Source organism: Pelmatolapia mariae, linkage group LG22 (assembly GCF_036321145.2).
Source record: "Pelmatolapia mariae isolate MD_Pm_ZW linkage group LG22, Pm_UMD_F_2, whole genome shotgun sequence".
In the NCBI taxonomy this organism is placed as follows: domain Eukaryota; kingdom Metazoa; phylum Chordata; class Actinopteri; order Cichliformes; family Cichlidae; genus Pelmatolapia; species Pelmatolapia mariae.
Genome location: NC_086245.2, coordinates 20,368,694 through 20,384,052, shown reverse-complemented (window position 1 = coordinate 20,384,052; position 15,359 = coordinate 20,368,694). Strand labels below are relative to the sequence as shown.

Genomic DNA, 15,359 nt, shown 5'->3' with positions numbered 1-15,359 from the left:
AAGCACCCACGAATGATTATAAGCTCTAGCCAGCAAAATGACACACACATCTGCACGCACACACAGTACTTGACAGCGTGTAAAAAGAGTATAAGATCACGATGCACTAAGCCATTATTAACACCCACATTAGATGAGCTACAGAACTGGTGTATGTTTAAAGTAAAGTGATCTGAATGAAGCCGAGCTCTGGGCGTCTTCAGTGATAACTTTAGTTGGCGTGTGCATGTCAGTGCAGAATTGTGCCCTCATGTACTGAGAAAAGGTCTAAAAAGGCCAGGCGTGCTGGAAAATACATCCATGCATGCGTGCCTATCCCTTAGCTGGACAGAACCACCAATAATGATGGTGCTGAGGAGGATTTACTCGCATGATCCCTGACCTGAATCCATGAGTAACTCTGACCTGAGGTGTGTGTGTGTGCCTGCTTAAAAATGATGACAGTAATGACAACATTAACCGCATGACGTCCATTACTCTCCACTCACACTGAGCGTGCAGCCACAACTCTGTCTGCAGATTACATGGTAAGAGTTCACAAGACAACGTCAGCAGTCCTGCCGATACTATAAGATGTACTATAATATCAAACTATAGCACTCTCTACTCACCGCCTGGTTCCTGTCGGGTAGACGGTAGTTGTGGTTCTGCAGCAGCCGACAGCCGTCTTTGGCCAGCCGCTGAACGGCCTCCAGCCCCAGCCGGCTGGTTAGCTCCTCGCGGCCGCACACGGTGCCCATCCCTCCGCCGCCGCCGCTGCTGCTGCTGTCCCGCAAAGCACACACACCTCCCAGCTGCAACGCAGGAGGCATGAAGACATATCTCAGCCCGCAGTCCCAAGACATTGTAGAAACACTCAGAGTATGTTTGAGGAATGGAGGTCAACAAAGTTTGGTCATAATCCAGAAACACACAAGGAGAAGTTTTCTGTTGCCCCTATATATCCATGTGAGTAGGATAAGAAAATGTGGTAATCCTAGCTCTCTCTATGTAATCTTGTTCTCCCTGTTATTATTACTTGTCTCTTTATTCTTTTCTATCTATTACAGTCACTAATTCCTTTTTATCTGTTGAACTTCTCTTTGTCTCAGTCTGACTGCTCTGTGTCAGAGGATCTGGCGGAGAAGGAGTGAGAGTGTGTGATTAGTAGTATAAGTGGGCGGGAGTGGGTGTCTGTGTGAGAATAGCGTGCTAGGGTGCAAGTGTGGTGTCTGTCTCCTCCCCTCTATAGTCAGTACAGAAATCTGCTACTGTCCTGGTAGTCTAGCTGAGGCAGATAAAATAAGAAAGTGGATAAAAAGGAATGTATAACACCGTGGACTTAAAAAGGAAAACGAAACAGGAACATATTTCCCTGAAATAGCTCAAGGATTCTGGAGAAACCAGTGCTTTTGTCCCTAGATATACCTGACAATAGAAAACATTACTGTGTGAGTGTGCTCCCTAGGGTGCTAGTATGATGGTTATCACCAGTGGCTGGTAGCCTGGTCTGTTTATTTTCCTTGGAAGAGAGATAGAAAAGGCAGGGGGGATGTTTCATTTGGCTGGGGGTGGGTGGGTATCCTTTCCTGTGGGCTCAACTATCCCACGGTGCCATGTTCCAATAGAGGGTAACACACACCCCTGCAGAACATCGCTCATTTTTGTTTACTAGGAAAACACCCCCCTTCCCCCAATGGCACCACTTATCTGGCAGAATAGCCACGTACACATAGACATTATATCACAACCCCTGTGCCATGTCCCTTACTACTTCCTGCAAACCTGTATTCAACTTCCTGTCAACGACACACCAAGATAAAACACTGACAAATGTGTGTACTTGAATTGTCTGCCTGTTTCTTTGATTCACTTTAATTTTTCTATGATCTTCAAGTGTTTAAGCCAAATTAGAATGCACTATATTTTAGAGCCTTTTGAGTTTAACAAAATATCTGCATAGGTTGAAAAAAAATTGTACGCCAAAGGAAATGAAAGTTGAAATTCACATTGTTATCCTATACGTTTTGCAGTTGTACTTGTTTATTAACATGCAACACCTATGTTACCACTACAGTCTGCAGCAGCTCCTAAACAGCTCCTGCAGGATCAATGTAATGTCTGGATCAGATTCACTATTCGCTGTATCCACCTGGGTTGCATAGCAGTTTCCACAGCATTCAAGACTCTACTAACATAGTGAGGAGTCCTACATCATTTACTTGTAAATGTACATTAGTGCCTATATTCATTTGCAAATGACTCTAATTCATTTAAATTATGCACTTCATTTGTTGCTGGCAATTAAAGCAAAACTAGTTTAATGCGTTTGTAGTCAGTGAGAGGCAGAATGAGGAATGAGAGTGGAGAAGACGATTCCTCGTTAAGAACAGCTCTACTTCGAAGCGGCTGGATTCACAATGTGTTTGGGCTCATTTGGATATTTTCTCTTTTTCCTCGGCCAACAAAACAAATATGAAAATTTGAGTTTGTCTCTTAAATAGCTTACTATGTTAGCCAGAACTCACTTCCAAGCTGCCAAAATCCAGATAACACAACATATTCAAACAAAATAACACTGTGCAGTTAGACTTTGTGGATTGATATTTAAAAGGAGGGATCAAGAGAGTAAAAAGAACGTGTCACTGTCAATTAGCTTTTCAGTATATGTGAAATATAAAAGTCCACAGAGCAGCAACAACTGAGCAACAACAGCACAGCACAAACACGAAGCAAGATATAAATATGTTTAAACATATATGTTTTACTCTTTAAAGAATACTTTATCTGCTTTAGGCCTCTAAATATTTTCAAATTGATCATCATTTACACTGAAAATAATAGAGACATCTAACACATCACAAGGCATCACAACAAGCTGAAGTGTGACGAGCCAAAAACCAAAAAGTGGAAGTAAAATGTGAAGTGATCCATTGGCTCTGTGTATGAAATGGTTTATGTATATCTAGGAGGGATGGCTCAATGCAAAGTGCCTTTTTCCAATGATTAAGCATTTCTGTCTTGACTGCAGTAGTCTCCTCCAGGAGGTCTCTATGCATGGGGCACGAATGGTCACTAAATGATTATCTGACTACCAATATTACAAGCCTAATATGCTACGGCCTTTGCAGTCACCCCAGATCATCCCACCTAGGAGAGGCTTAGGACCAAGGTGTCAGGCTAATGTATTTTTAACATTTGAGAGACATAAATTTCATTATTAGAGGGTGAACAGCTTACCATGCACTTTCACATGCACTTAAATTGTTGTGACCACACAAACTAGTTGTATCAAACTGTACTATCCACAAACTACACTTGCATCCTCCAGGCAGACTTGACAGCAACTACTTCTTTGTGATATCTGCAGTTGTTCATGTGCATGTCTTCAAGCACGTATAATCCTAGCCTTAGACAGTGCTCTAAACCACTATCATCAAAATACCAACTAGGGAATAACCTTCAGAAGAATGGTGTTTCAAGAAACACCAATGCTAAAAAGCACTGAAGCTATTCTAGTGTTGCATGATGACCCAGCACCTCACTACGACGCTATACGGATTTTCTTTTAATCTGTCACCCATCCGTACACATTACTATATGTGTGTAATTGTGTTTAAAAGCTGTTCTTCTTCCTGTTTTCCTGCTCTTTCTTCATTTCTCCGGTGTATCCACCGAATTAATAATTCATAGAGAGAAAGTTCTGGCTCTACATAGTTGGGACCAAACAGATCTCCCTCTGCACTTTGTTCTGACCCTGTTTTCTACATTCAACCCCATGTGTACCCCCTACATAAATTCAACCTGCAACCTTTAAGAGACAAAGATAGATAGAGCAAAACAATTATCATTTTTATCTCTTCATGTTGGAGGGGATCTGTGTTTGAGTTGAGACTTTGTATTGCTGCATTAGGGTTGCAAGAGCTACTAGAATGTGTTTACTGTGCCCTATTTAGACACTGAAATAGCTTCTTAACAGTAATGCAACAAGAACGCAAACTGATTCGGCTTTAGGCCTACTTCAGGCAAGTGCAAACTGTCGAAGGAGCAGATTTCTTTTTTAAATGAAATGAACTTTGAAAAATTAACTGAAGGACAAGACTATGGTTAAAAGAAAAAAAGGGGGGTTAGAGACGTTTTTTACTGTGTGTGTTACCGGACTGCTCTCCTCGCTGGGCGTTCGAGGCTCCTGGTGGCTCGTCTCTGCTGTCTCAGAGTCCTGCTCTGACACTGTAACCAATCAAACAGCAGCACATTAACACGTTTCTTCTTGCAACATGACATTGTCCTTTTCATTCTGTCTTCTCACTGTGGAAACATTGAAAAGGTAACACACACACATATGCATCAACTAAATGTACTTACAAGCTTTACGTGTCTTTCGCGCAAGAGCAGCCGCCAACTCACTTTGCACCTATAAGAAAGAAGACTGAAGATGTTAGACCACAAAAACATACACAAACACATCTGGTGAACTATAACACAATCCAGTTTTCACTTTTCAGCTTCAGCATTATGTGTTTATCTCATTAGATGATGATGCTGTATTGACCCTGCCACACTGACCGTAGAAGTGAGTCTCTCAAGAGCTTTCATCTGAAGAATCTCACTGCAGATGTCCCTGTTGCCTTCAGAGTCTTCCTCTGACCTTGGAGAGACAGAAACACCTTTACTGGTAACTAACTGGTTCGTAAAATTTAAATAAAACACCCCACAATGACAAAAGTTTCTTTTTAAAGTCCTCACTACACTGCCCCCTGGTTTAATAAGAAAGAACTACAGCCAGATCCAAATTGGTTCTATTCGTCTGAATAGCAGCGATGTTGGTACATCACCACTTTCCTATTTAATAAATTAAATAAGCTGACTTTGTTGTGGTGGAACCTTATTATATTATAATTTTACAGTGACTTCATTAAGGTGGCACAACAAGTTCTCAAACACCAACCGATGAGAAATCTCATTGTAAAATGGCGTGAAAGTGCACAAGACTTTTTCGTGACCTTGTTTTACCTGTATTCAAAGTTGCCAGTTACAATTAAAGAGAAGTTTTGACATAATTGTTCTATAAAGCTGATTATGAATGCTAAACATTTTTAATGAAAATTAAATGAAAACATGACTGCTTAGGTGAAATCGGGGGGGAAATCTTATTCCCTAAAGTTGCACCGGCCCATCTGAGTTACCATCCTGTGTTTATAGTTCCTCAGGGCCTGCATGGTTTTGTATTAGGAACTTCACATCAGCCCTTTCTCTTTTTCATGTGGTTTATGCAAAACAGCTCGGAGACACACCCTTCTGTTGAAGTTAAAGTGGCCTAGTGTGTGTGTGTAGGTGCTGGCAGTGAGTACATCGGATCACAATTCATATAGATGTGCAACTCTTGTTGAGGTTTTTTTTTTCTAAAAGTGCTCTGTGAATATATTTAGGTTTAACTTCATTTGTGTGTGTGTGTGTGTGTGTGTGTGTGGACGGGTATTAACATCTTCATGGGGACCAAAAATTGGTAGTTTACTATACTTGTGGGGACAATCAGCCCTCGTGGGGACCAAAATCCCGGTCCCCACGAGTTTGAAGGCATTTTTGAGACTCAAAATGTGGTTTTAGTGTCAGGGTTACAATTAGGTTATGGTTAGGTTTAGGGTCAGGGTCAGGGTTAGGCATTCATTTTTGATGGTTAGGGTTAGGGTAAGCGGCTAGGGAAAGCATTGTGTCAATGAGATGTCCCCACAAGGATATAAATACACACATGTGTGTGTGTGTGTGTGTGTGTGTGTGTGTGTGTGTGTGTGTGTGTGTGTGTGTGTGTGTGTGTGTGTGTGTGTGTGTGTGTGTGTTTTGGGTAAACAGGCGGTTGTTTGGGGGTAAACTCTGCAGTATAACTCAGTAATAATACAAGATTGCACTGAGTTTGCCTTCAGTGGCGACACACTGCACCCGAGGGCCTCTCATCTAATATGTTCTCTTACAAAACCATTGTTTGGATTGGTCTCCCACATACTGCCTCACCCCCACATGACACACACATATATTTTCCCTGCCTCTAGCACACACACACACACTCACGCACGTACACACACGCTCACACATATGCCCCAATTTGCATACAATTTGGATTTTATCAACAGGTGCCGTAGGCACTTGTAATAGTTGTAGAGGAAAGAAGATGAAGCCCTGTGTGGCTGTGTTGTGTGCATTTGTGCTTGTGTGTGTGTCTACACTGTAATCTGATAAGAGAACGGTAGATGCAGAAGCAGGAGAGATGGTGATAACGCATAGCCTTCAGCCTGACACTTCAGCTTTGGCACAGACAGAGAGAGACAGAGGCAGGCAGGACATCAGATGCCTGGAAGGAGTGAAAACCTTTCCTTATAGCTTAATTGGTCAGAATTACTAGTTTCTGTTAACAAACTCAGAGGAAGAATAGGAGCAAATTATTCATTTTTGTTTGTTTCATACTTTACATTTTTATTACCCATCAAATCTAGAAGCCCATTACAAAACAAAGTCTATTCTGAGCCATGATAAATGCTAAATTTATTCCAAACAGTGTCCTTAATTTTGTTTGTTGTTGTTCATTTGGTAATTTGGTGACTCACCATGAGCCTGAATGCACCAGAGCTGAATAAGAGGTGCAGTAGGAGGTGTGTCACCGGTCATTAAACAACACAAAGCAGAAACTGATACGAGATTATGATGATGGGTCACCTCCTTGTTCAAATTGTATCAGCGTGCACGGCACAAAGAGCAGTCATGTTTTTTGCCAAAACACATCTTTGACACAGAGTTCTTCAGTCAAAATAATACAACTACATAACGTAGACACTGCGTACACGCATGTAGCCATGATCTGAATGTTGCCAGTCTAACAAAGAAATAAAGGCTTTTTAACGGACTGCGACAGTCTGAGTGTGATTCATAAGGAGGACGTGTTCTCTGGAATACCCTCCTCTCTAGCTAAAACCCTTCGCTATTCTGCGAGACTGGCTTTTTTGGCTTTACTCGCCTCCCTTTTAAAATAGAGAGGGCTATAGATCGTCTAGTGTAGTACCAGAGGACTATGCAAAGCAAGCAAGTACGTTTTCCCCTCTCAGGCGAACGGTGGCATATTTTAGCTCCTGGCAAGTCTGCCTCTCCTGCACAATGCAGAGAACAGCGTTTTTCCACAGAGGGGGAAACCAGCAAAATAATTGTTATTGACAAACACCTCATACATCACACAGTAAAGTGTGTATAGGGACTATGGGTTACAGTATATGAAATACACAGTGTCATGCAGTATAAGAAAGGGATCCAGTGTCTAATAAATTGTTATTTTTGAAACATTTCCTCCTTTTGTCACTTTTAGTGTTGCTTGTGATCTCAACTTATTAACTTTTTAAGCAGTTGACACAATATTGTGTAAATTGTTAAACTACTGTAGTGTAGATTGAGTTGTACTGCACTCCATAATATTCAAAATGTAATGTTTAGTTTAAATCCTTAAATGTAAATGTAGCAGAGCTTATTATACTGAGTTATGTCACACTGGGAAGATGCTCATATGCATGTCGCTGTGTCATGGGATTTGGCAGTTGTATGCAGTTGATATTCAGTGCATGAGATATATTGATGTTCACATCTAGAGTACCCAAGACATTTCTATATAAGCAAGATTTACTCTTTATGTAATGTGAGGTAAAGCGTTTGGAGAAAGAATGATGCCAATCTCAATTTTTTTATTGCTGTTGTCAAAAAAAGATCATTAAATGAAAACTTCACTGACTTAATCAAAGAAAGATTCTTGTATGACAATATTGGATTCGCTCATGTCGCAAGTTTAAACTTGCAATCTGCCTGAAACCATGACATTCCTGTCAATTTATAACAGCGAAAACTAACAATGAACTGACAAATCTCAGTGATGAAAATGTGCCTGAGAGCGTGTCATGTTGCTGAGACGCAGAGGTCCTTGGAGACAGAGTGACAGTGTTGGCGTTAACTGAATAATATTGAATGAAAGTAGTAAACCTCTTCTACACATGATGCACCAGAGCAAGCCCATTTAATTAGAGACGTGTCCTTCTTTGCTTTACTGAAGCAGCAATCACTCAATGGTCAGCTCAGGCTGTGCAGCCAGTATCGTTTTAATTGTTCTCTTGTTAGATTAAACGGTAAGACACATGACGCAACGGTTCATGGGAGGCAGTCACACCAGACTGCAGTTTAAATTTTGCTGCAGCATTTTTTTTAAATATGCATTATGTAATGTTAGGTGATGATTTATTACAGTTACAAAGAGAATCAATATCAACTGAGTCATATACTTAACAATTCATCAGCTCACTTTGAAGCAACTAGTAGAGTAACATCAGCTATTTTCGACAACAGCTACAAATATTCTCTAAGAGGGGCAGAGGATGTAAGAAAAAGAGAAAGACAGAGAGAAATAGCCTGCAGAGAAATGGTGCGACAGTCAAAGACAGACACAAACCAACAGAGTCAAAGTAGCAGTGCGAGAATCCTGAATGGAAAATCTCATTTCTATCTGGTCTATAAAAACGAAATGGCTTCATTTTATTCAGATGCAGTTTCCAAAAGAAAATCTACAATCTATTTGAGCCAATATGGCACTACATCCATATTGATTCTTAGGACAGACATATTTACAGTCTTTTAAATATAAATGAGTGATTCAGCATGTTAAATATGCAATAAATTATATATTTCTTTTTCTTTCTCAAATCAAATTTATAAAGCACCTGGTAGGAGTCTGAGTGCACATGTCGTGCATTATTATGTATAGAAAATAACCGTACCTACAATGCAATACATGATAGTCACATTCAAATATGACATTCAATTCCCCCCGACAGTCTTTTTGTCTCTCTAGTGTCTCTAAATGCACCTTTTGATGTTGTTACTCAGAATTTCCTTGGCACGTTCCCTTGTTCCTTCGCACAAACACACACTGGTCCCTGCTTTTGTCTGACTGACACATCAAGTTCGGTAGCAGCCTCGACAGGAACCCCACACACGGAGCAACAAAGCAGGGAACTCTGGATGACACCACTCTGCATGTTTGTTTCTGTATGCGTAAGCGTGCATCAGAGCTCATCTCGCATATTTGAGCGATCGTATCATGCATCAGATTGTGTGCAAAGGCGAAGGCTCATTTTTTCTAGGGCTGCGGAGATGTGTGCGCCAGCAACTGGATGCGTCTCTCACATAAGCAGATTGGGGATTTGAAACAGTGAATAGAGATTAAGTTCCTTGTTGGGATTTGAGGAAAATCTTAGACAGCGCGTGTATTTGAGTTGCAAGGTCAGATATGTACTTGCAAGGATTGCAACATTTCCGCCAAATCAAACACAGTCACATGTCTCTTTGCACAGTACATCAAATAGACAAATGGCCTCAATCCCAAATATAAACCGGAAGCCTGTCGCTTCAGCTTTGATATTTTATTAGTGCAACAAGCTTCCACTTCAGGTCAATGGAGCTGTGGTATCTGTCACTAAGATGTTAGCAACAGATCCTTTAAGTCCTGTAAGTTGTGAGGTGGGGGTCCCCATGGATCGGACACGTTTGTTCCCCATATGGTTACCGAGCAGAACATTGCCCAAAGCTTCACACTGCCTCCGTGTGCATCCTGTTGCCAGGACGCACACGTACCCGGCCATCCACATGATTCATCAAACCAGGCCACTTTATTTCGTTGCCCCACGCGCCTAGTTCTGATGTTCACATGCCCATTGTTGGCACTTTCAAACTGAGGACAGGATCAGGACAGGCATTCACCTGTCCATCAGAACTAACACTAAATCTGTTTGCAGTTTGACCTACAGTAATGCATCTGTTGAATTGGACCACACAACTCAGTCTTCGCTCCCCACATGCATCTGTGACCCTTGGCCAGCCGTGACCATATCGCTGGTTTACCGCTGTTCCTTCCTTGGACCACTGTAGAATCGCCACGACAATTTTGGGCCTCATCAAACTCGCTCAATTCCTTACGCTTTCCCATTTTTTCTGCTTTTCTAGGAGATCAACATTGAGGACAAAATGTTCCCTTGTTTCCTAATATAGTCCACCCACTAACATGTATCATGATGAATGTTATTCCTGATCAGTGTATTTATTCATGAATTTTTGTATCTTTTATTCAAAATTTTATCTGCAAGAAAATATTTGAGGCCAATACTTAAAATACTATTTATGAATTATAAGTGATTCAGTTTTACAACATAATCTTTCCAATACATAGTGTGCATTTCTATAAATCCATACATGATCAGAATTTACTGGACACTTACGGACTATTGGCTCCACCTCCTGAGCGAAATTGGACATATGGAGCTAGTTGGAGGAGGAGCTTAACAGCCTCTGGCCACTCCCCCTCATTGTAACGAAATTCACAGGAGGGAGAGTCACACTCCTCAAAGCTGAACTGGTAGTAAGAGTTGGAGTCTGAAAACACCACCCGCTGGTCCACTGGAGAGACAACAAAGAGAAACACAAACACTGTGATGAAAGAGAGGCAATGGCACCTTTTAAAGCACATATGCTGGCAGCATGCTTAAAGGGGGAAAACACAAAGGGGCTTTTTTGCCTTCTTTTGTATCAGAACCATGTCGTCTCATTAAGCGTGTAATATATAATTTATAGTTCAAGTGTATAAATATGATCAAAGATTGTTATGCCTAAATCACAATCAAAGCTAACAATCAGCCAGGTACGCTCTCAAGCATTTCTCAAAAGAAGTTGCCATGTGGCACGTTGCTGTTCTGTTTATTGATTATTATTTAGTGCAATCTTTGTGGAGATAAACATTATACACTCAGTGGCCACTTTATTAGATACACATTTTGAACTACTGAATTTAAAACAGCCTCAAATTGGAGAAGTAAGTTGATTTAAGTGACTTTCAACGAGACATGGTTGTTGGTGCCAGAAAGGCTGAAATGAGTATTTCAGAAACTATCGATCTACTGGGATTCTCCCACACAACCATCTTTGGAGTTTACAGAAAATGGCCATGAAAGAGAAAATATTTAGTGAGTGGCAGTTCTCTGGGTGAAAATATGAGGTCAGTGGAAAAAGACAAGAGTGCTTTAAGCTGATAGGAAGACAACACTCAAAAAACCACTCAATAATGCAAATTATGCAAAAAGAATCTCTGAAGACAACATATCGAAACTTGAGTTGTACATGGGCCACAGCAGCAGAAGACCACACCGAGTGCCAAGAAAAGAAACTGAGGCCTGAGTCACACAAACTCGCCAATAGAAGATTGAAGAAAATGTAGGTCTGATGAGTCTCAATTTGTGCTACAATATTGAAAAAAAAAACATGACTCCATCCAGCCTTGTGTCAACAGATCAAGCTGCTGGTGGAGGTTTTGGAGCATTTGGAGCTTGGGTTCCTTAGTTTCAACTGAGCATCGTTGAAACACCAGAGTCTACTCAAGTTTTGTTTCTGATCATGTCCACCAGATCTCAGTCCAATAGAGCACCTTTGGGACCTTTGTGCAACCGACAAATGTGCAGCAACTGTGATGCTGTCATGTCAACTTGGACCAAAATCTCTGAGGAATGTTTCCGGCACCTTGATGAATATGTGCCATGAGGAATTAAGGCAGTTCTGTAGGCAAATAGGTGTCCAACCTGGTAATAGTAAGTGATCCCTAATAATGTGGCCAGCAAGTGTATATATTATAATATCTACAGCGGTAAAGCCTTCTGGAAAAAAGCATCAAACAAACAAAAAAAGGGCTGTCACACTCTTAAAACAACCACCAGAAAGAAAATTATTTAAGCCACGCTGATTTGATTTTTATGTTTAACAGCTACTTAAACAACTGTGCCCACTGTAAATGTATTCTGTGTGGGTGAAAAGCAATTGAAATCCACACGGAGTGAAGTCTAGACAAGTACTGATGTGAGTCAACGCCTTCATGTGAGTTGTTACCTCCGCCAAAGAGGAGGAGGTGTGATTGGTCTGGTTTGTCTGTTTGTTTGTTAGCATGATTGCTCATAAAGTTATGTATAGATTTGCATGAAAATGTAACCAGAGATTTGGCTCAAGGCAGTTTAGTCAATCCACATCTGAATCAAAGAATTCCTGGCAGGATTATTTACGACTGCGAGTTAAGATAAAACTGAACATTTTATGCCATATCACCACAGATCCATAAAACATTTGAAGAAATTTGGAGACATCATTTTGATTTTCAAGTCAATATCACAAACTCATTCAATTCCAGATATCTTGGATTCAGGGACTCAAGTCACACATGGTGTAGGTGGAATTTTAGCAGAGGTGCACAGTGTGTGAATTTTTCCTCATATCGAATTAGCACTGACAAAAACGCATGAGCACTTCTAAGTTGTAGTTAACGAGCAGAGACACAGCAGACAGAGTTGAAGTCCTTTTATGAGGAACTGTGGATTAGCCAGACTGATGAACTGCACCTGAACACAACTGTTCATCCTCTGAAGAAATATTTACTGCCTTTAAAAGCTGAATTTACAAAGATGAAGAATGCAAACAAATGTTTATATTACCCTGTTACTAGTCCACTTACACCCAGGCACAGCGGGGTATGAATGGAGCAGTCTGATATTAGATTAACAGACTCGTAGATGTGTCAGTGCTTAGCAGGGTGTTGTTAACAGGGAGATGTTTTGGGGAGAATAATTATTGAGATTATTCGGGATTATTGGGGGCTTCAGTGTAATTTAATTGTTGGAAGTTTTTATCTCAGCGAGCTAATTCCAATATCTTCATTTGACAAGATCTTAATTTAAAATCAGGTTGAAGCAGAAAATGAAGCTTTTTATATTACTTTGTTTTGTTTGGAACTGGTATCTCTAAAGATGTGTAGATTGTTGTTGAAGGTGACTGTGAATGTTAAAATGCAGTACACTCCGCAGGCATGGTCAGTGTTTGTGCGTGTATGTGTTTTTACCAGACAGCAGGACTCCCAGCTCCAGCAGCACCTGCCAGACACGCACAGCGGTAGTCCGACAGCGCACATACACACATTGCTCACACAGCCACTGCACCAGCTCCACTCCCACATAGCTACGCCTGTTAAAATACACAAATGAAGATTTTCAGCACACAAATATGGCTACACAGTGTTAGCATGCATAATACATACACACACACACACACACACACACACTCATACGCTATTCTTCCCTTGGCACACAGTTTGTCATTCTTATTTAGTCAATACCCATTGATTATTCATTAGTTTTCTGTAAGCCTTTTCCTCCAAAACACTGAACTATTCCCATCTGCGTTCCCTCAAATAAACTCCTCGTCTATGTGTGCTTCTAAGTGTGTTTGTCTGACTGTATGTGCAATGATTGTTCAGAGTATCTATTTATATTTTCCCCAAGATGTTTGGATGGATTTTACATACATTTCAGTGTAACGTACCCCATTGTAGTACATGTATTCCCAGACTACCTTGTGCTTCACTGCGAAACATCTACATCCTGCTTTGTTCGTCACAGAGCATAAAGTTGAGCGACCAATAAGGATGGAGCACAAGAGTGACTGTGAGTCGGTGTATATGCTTCACTGGACTCATTGATTCAGGTCTGCACACAGACACACAAATAGACAGGGACAAGTGTACCGTATGATTCTGGCCAGGTGTATCTTGTCCTTCGCTGGGTATGGTCCATGTGACAAGAAAGCATTCCTCACAGTCCGACCAGCACATGGAAAACTCTGGGAACAAGACTGACATACAAACAATAACATAAAAATAGTGTTATAATTTTAAAACCTGCGAACTTAAATACTAAAAAAGGACTAAATGCCAAAAATCGTATCTCAGTATTGGTTTAAACATGAATTTTCAAGTATAGCAAGCTAATGTGGCTACATGCAGCTGTCATTGACCGGCTCACAAGGACAGCTCGATTTCTTTCCCCCCTCAGGAACTGAACATTGACCGTCTACACGCTCAGCAATAATCCTGCTATTGATGCTACCGTAAATAAGACCGTATTTCAATTAAGCTGGTTACATGGGCTGTTTGTTCTGTTCTATTCATATTCCCTTTTACATGCAGCAGAGTAAGGCTCACTTAGAAGCTGATGAGGCTCCACTCACATTATGTTACAACATTAGAGACTCTCTTTATGTCCCTATCCCATCTTTTTTATGTAGTGCAGCTGTGTACACAGGTTTTTCATAATAGATAAGTCACTAGGCAGTACACATGGTACCCGAAGAGTCCTATATATATATATAATGCATATAATGGCATTATAAAAAGATGAGAAGCACATGAACACCGTGAGAGGATTTCTTCACTTTGACTCAAAGAGAAATTTTTTAGGTTTTGATGACTTTTGATCACTTTGACCTCTTTTTGGCTAGAACTCACAAATTTTATAAAAGTAACCAATTTTCACAAAGACAGTCAGTCCACTAGGACAGAACAATGATATTTTAGCGTTTCATAACCAAGGTTTAATGCTGTGCCTGGACAGACCTGGGTGTAAACAGCAACTTTAATACTTGTCGTCATATTATCATACAAAGGTAATAGCAGAAAACCAGAACATCAGTGTTAGACAAGTTCATCAGGCTCACAAAGGCTCCATCAAAGTTACAGGTTATTCTTGTGCGTGAAGTGTAGCACACTGTCATATCCAAGACAACTGAATTTAGTTAACTGCTAAATGAAGGTTCAGGAGTATTATGAGTCCATGGTCAACAGTAACCACGGCCAAATAAAGAATGGAAACATGTAAATGCATCAGCATGCCGCAACATTGATCATATTACCATATTACAGGCAACAACCGTGCCTTACTAATGTGAGACCCAACCAATAGGACAATACTCTCCATAACAATGTGGAAAAGCAACATTTCAACAAGTTATTACATCATTTGGTGTTTCAGTAAGTTTTTTTCTTTATGATTTTATGCAAAACTTGTTAACATCAAGATCTGCCATCAATGGTTTGAACTGAATATTGTTCAGTACATCAGGAGCAAGAATTTGATGAAACAGAAAGTAGTGTGCATGGAGGTAATACTGTGAAACTGAGGACCCATTAGGTGACCACTGTGTGAAAGTTTGATTACATTCTAACTAATACTGCAGGAGTAGTTCATTTGTCCTTTGACCAGACGAGGTAAAAAGTATTGGAAAAGGAACATTTAAAGTGGTTTGAAATCTGAGTTAATTTCCTAATTAAATGAAACTTCGGTTATGTTTAATATGAACATTTACTACTGTGATAGTAGATTTGTGAAAAAAACAAACAAAAAACAAAAACACTACAGGAACCCTTTAACTTTAAGGTAGCAGCTTGTGGTTGTTCATCACACTATGAAGGAAGAATTTGAAATTTCTAAACTCAAAGC

General features: G+C 40.4%; 1 protein-coding gene across 1 annotated transcript in view; it reads right to left on the bottom strand.

Moving 5' to 3' along the window:
* rapgef5a (Rap guanine nucleotide exchange factor (GEF) 5a) overlaps positions 1–15,359 on the bottom strand; it is a 48,912-nt gene that overhangs the window by 21,153 nt on the left and 12,400 nt on the right. Inside the window, exons 3-9 of the mRNA XM_065471015.1 lie at positions 13,610–13,716; positions 12,929–13,050; positions 10,275–10,452; positions 4,546–4,627; positions 4,345–4,393; positions 4,136–4,209; positions 612–794 (exon numbers count right to left, since the gene is read on the bottom strand). Coding sequence (XP_065327087.1) covers positions 612–794; positions 4,136–4,209; positions 4,345–4,393; positions 4,546–4,627; positions 10,275–10,452; positions 12,929–13,050; positions 13,610–13,716 — 795 coding nt within the window. The remainder of the gene's footprint in view (positions 1–611; positions 795–4,135; positions 4,210–4,344; positions 4,394–4,545; positions 4,628–10,274; positions 10,453–12,928; positions 13,051–13,609; positions 13,717–15,359) is intronic.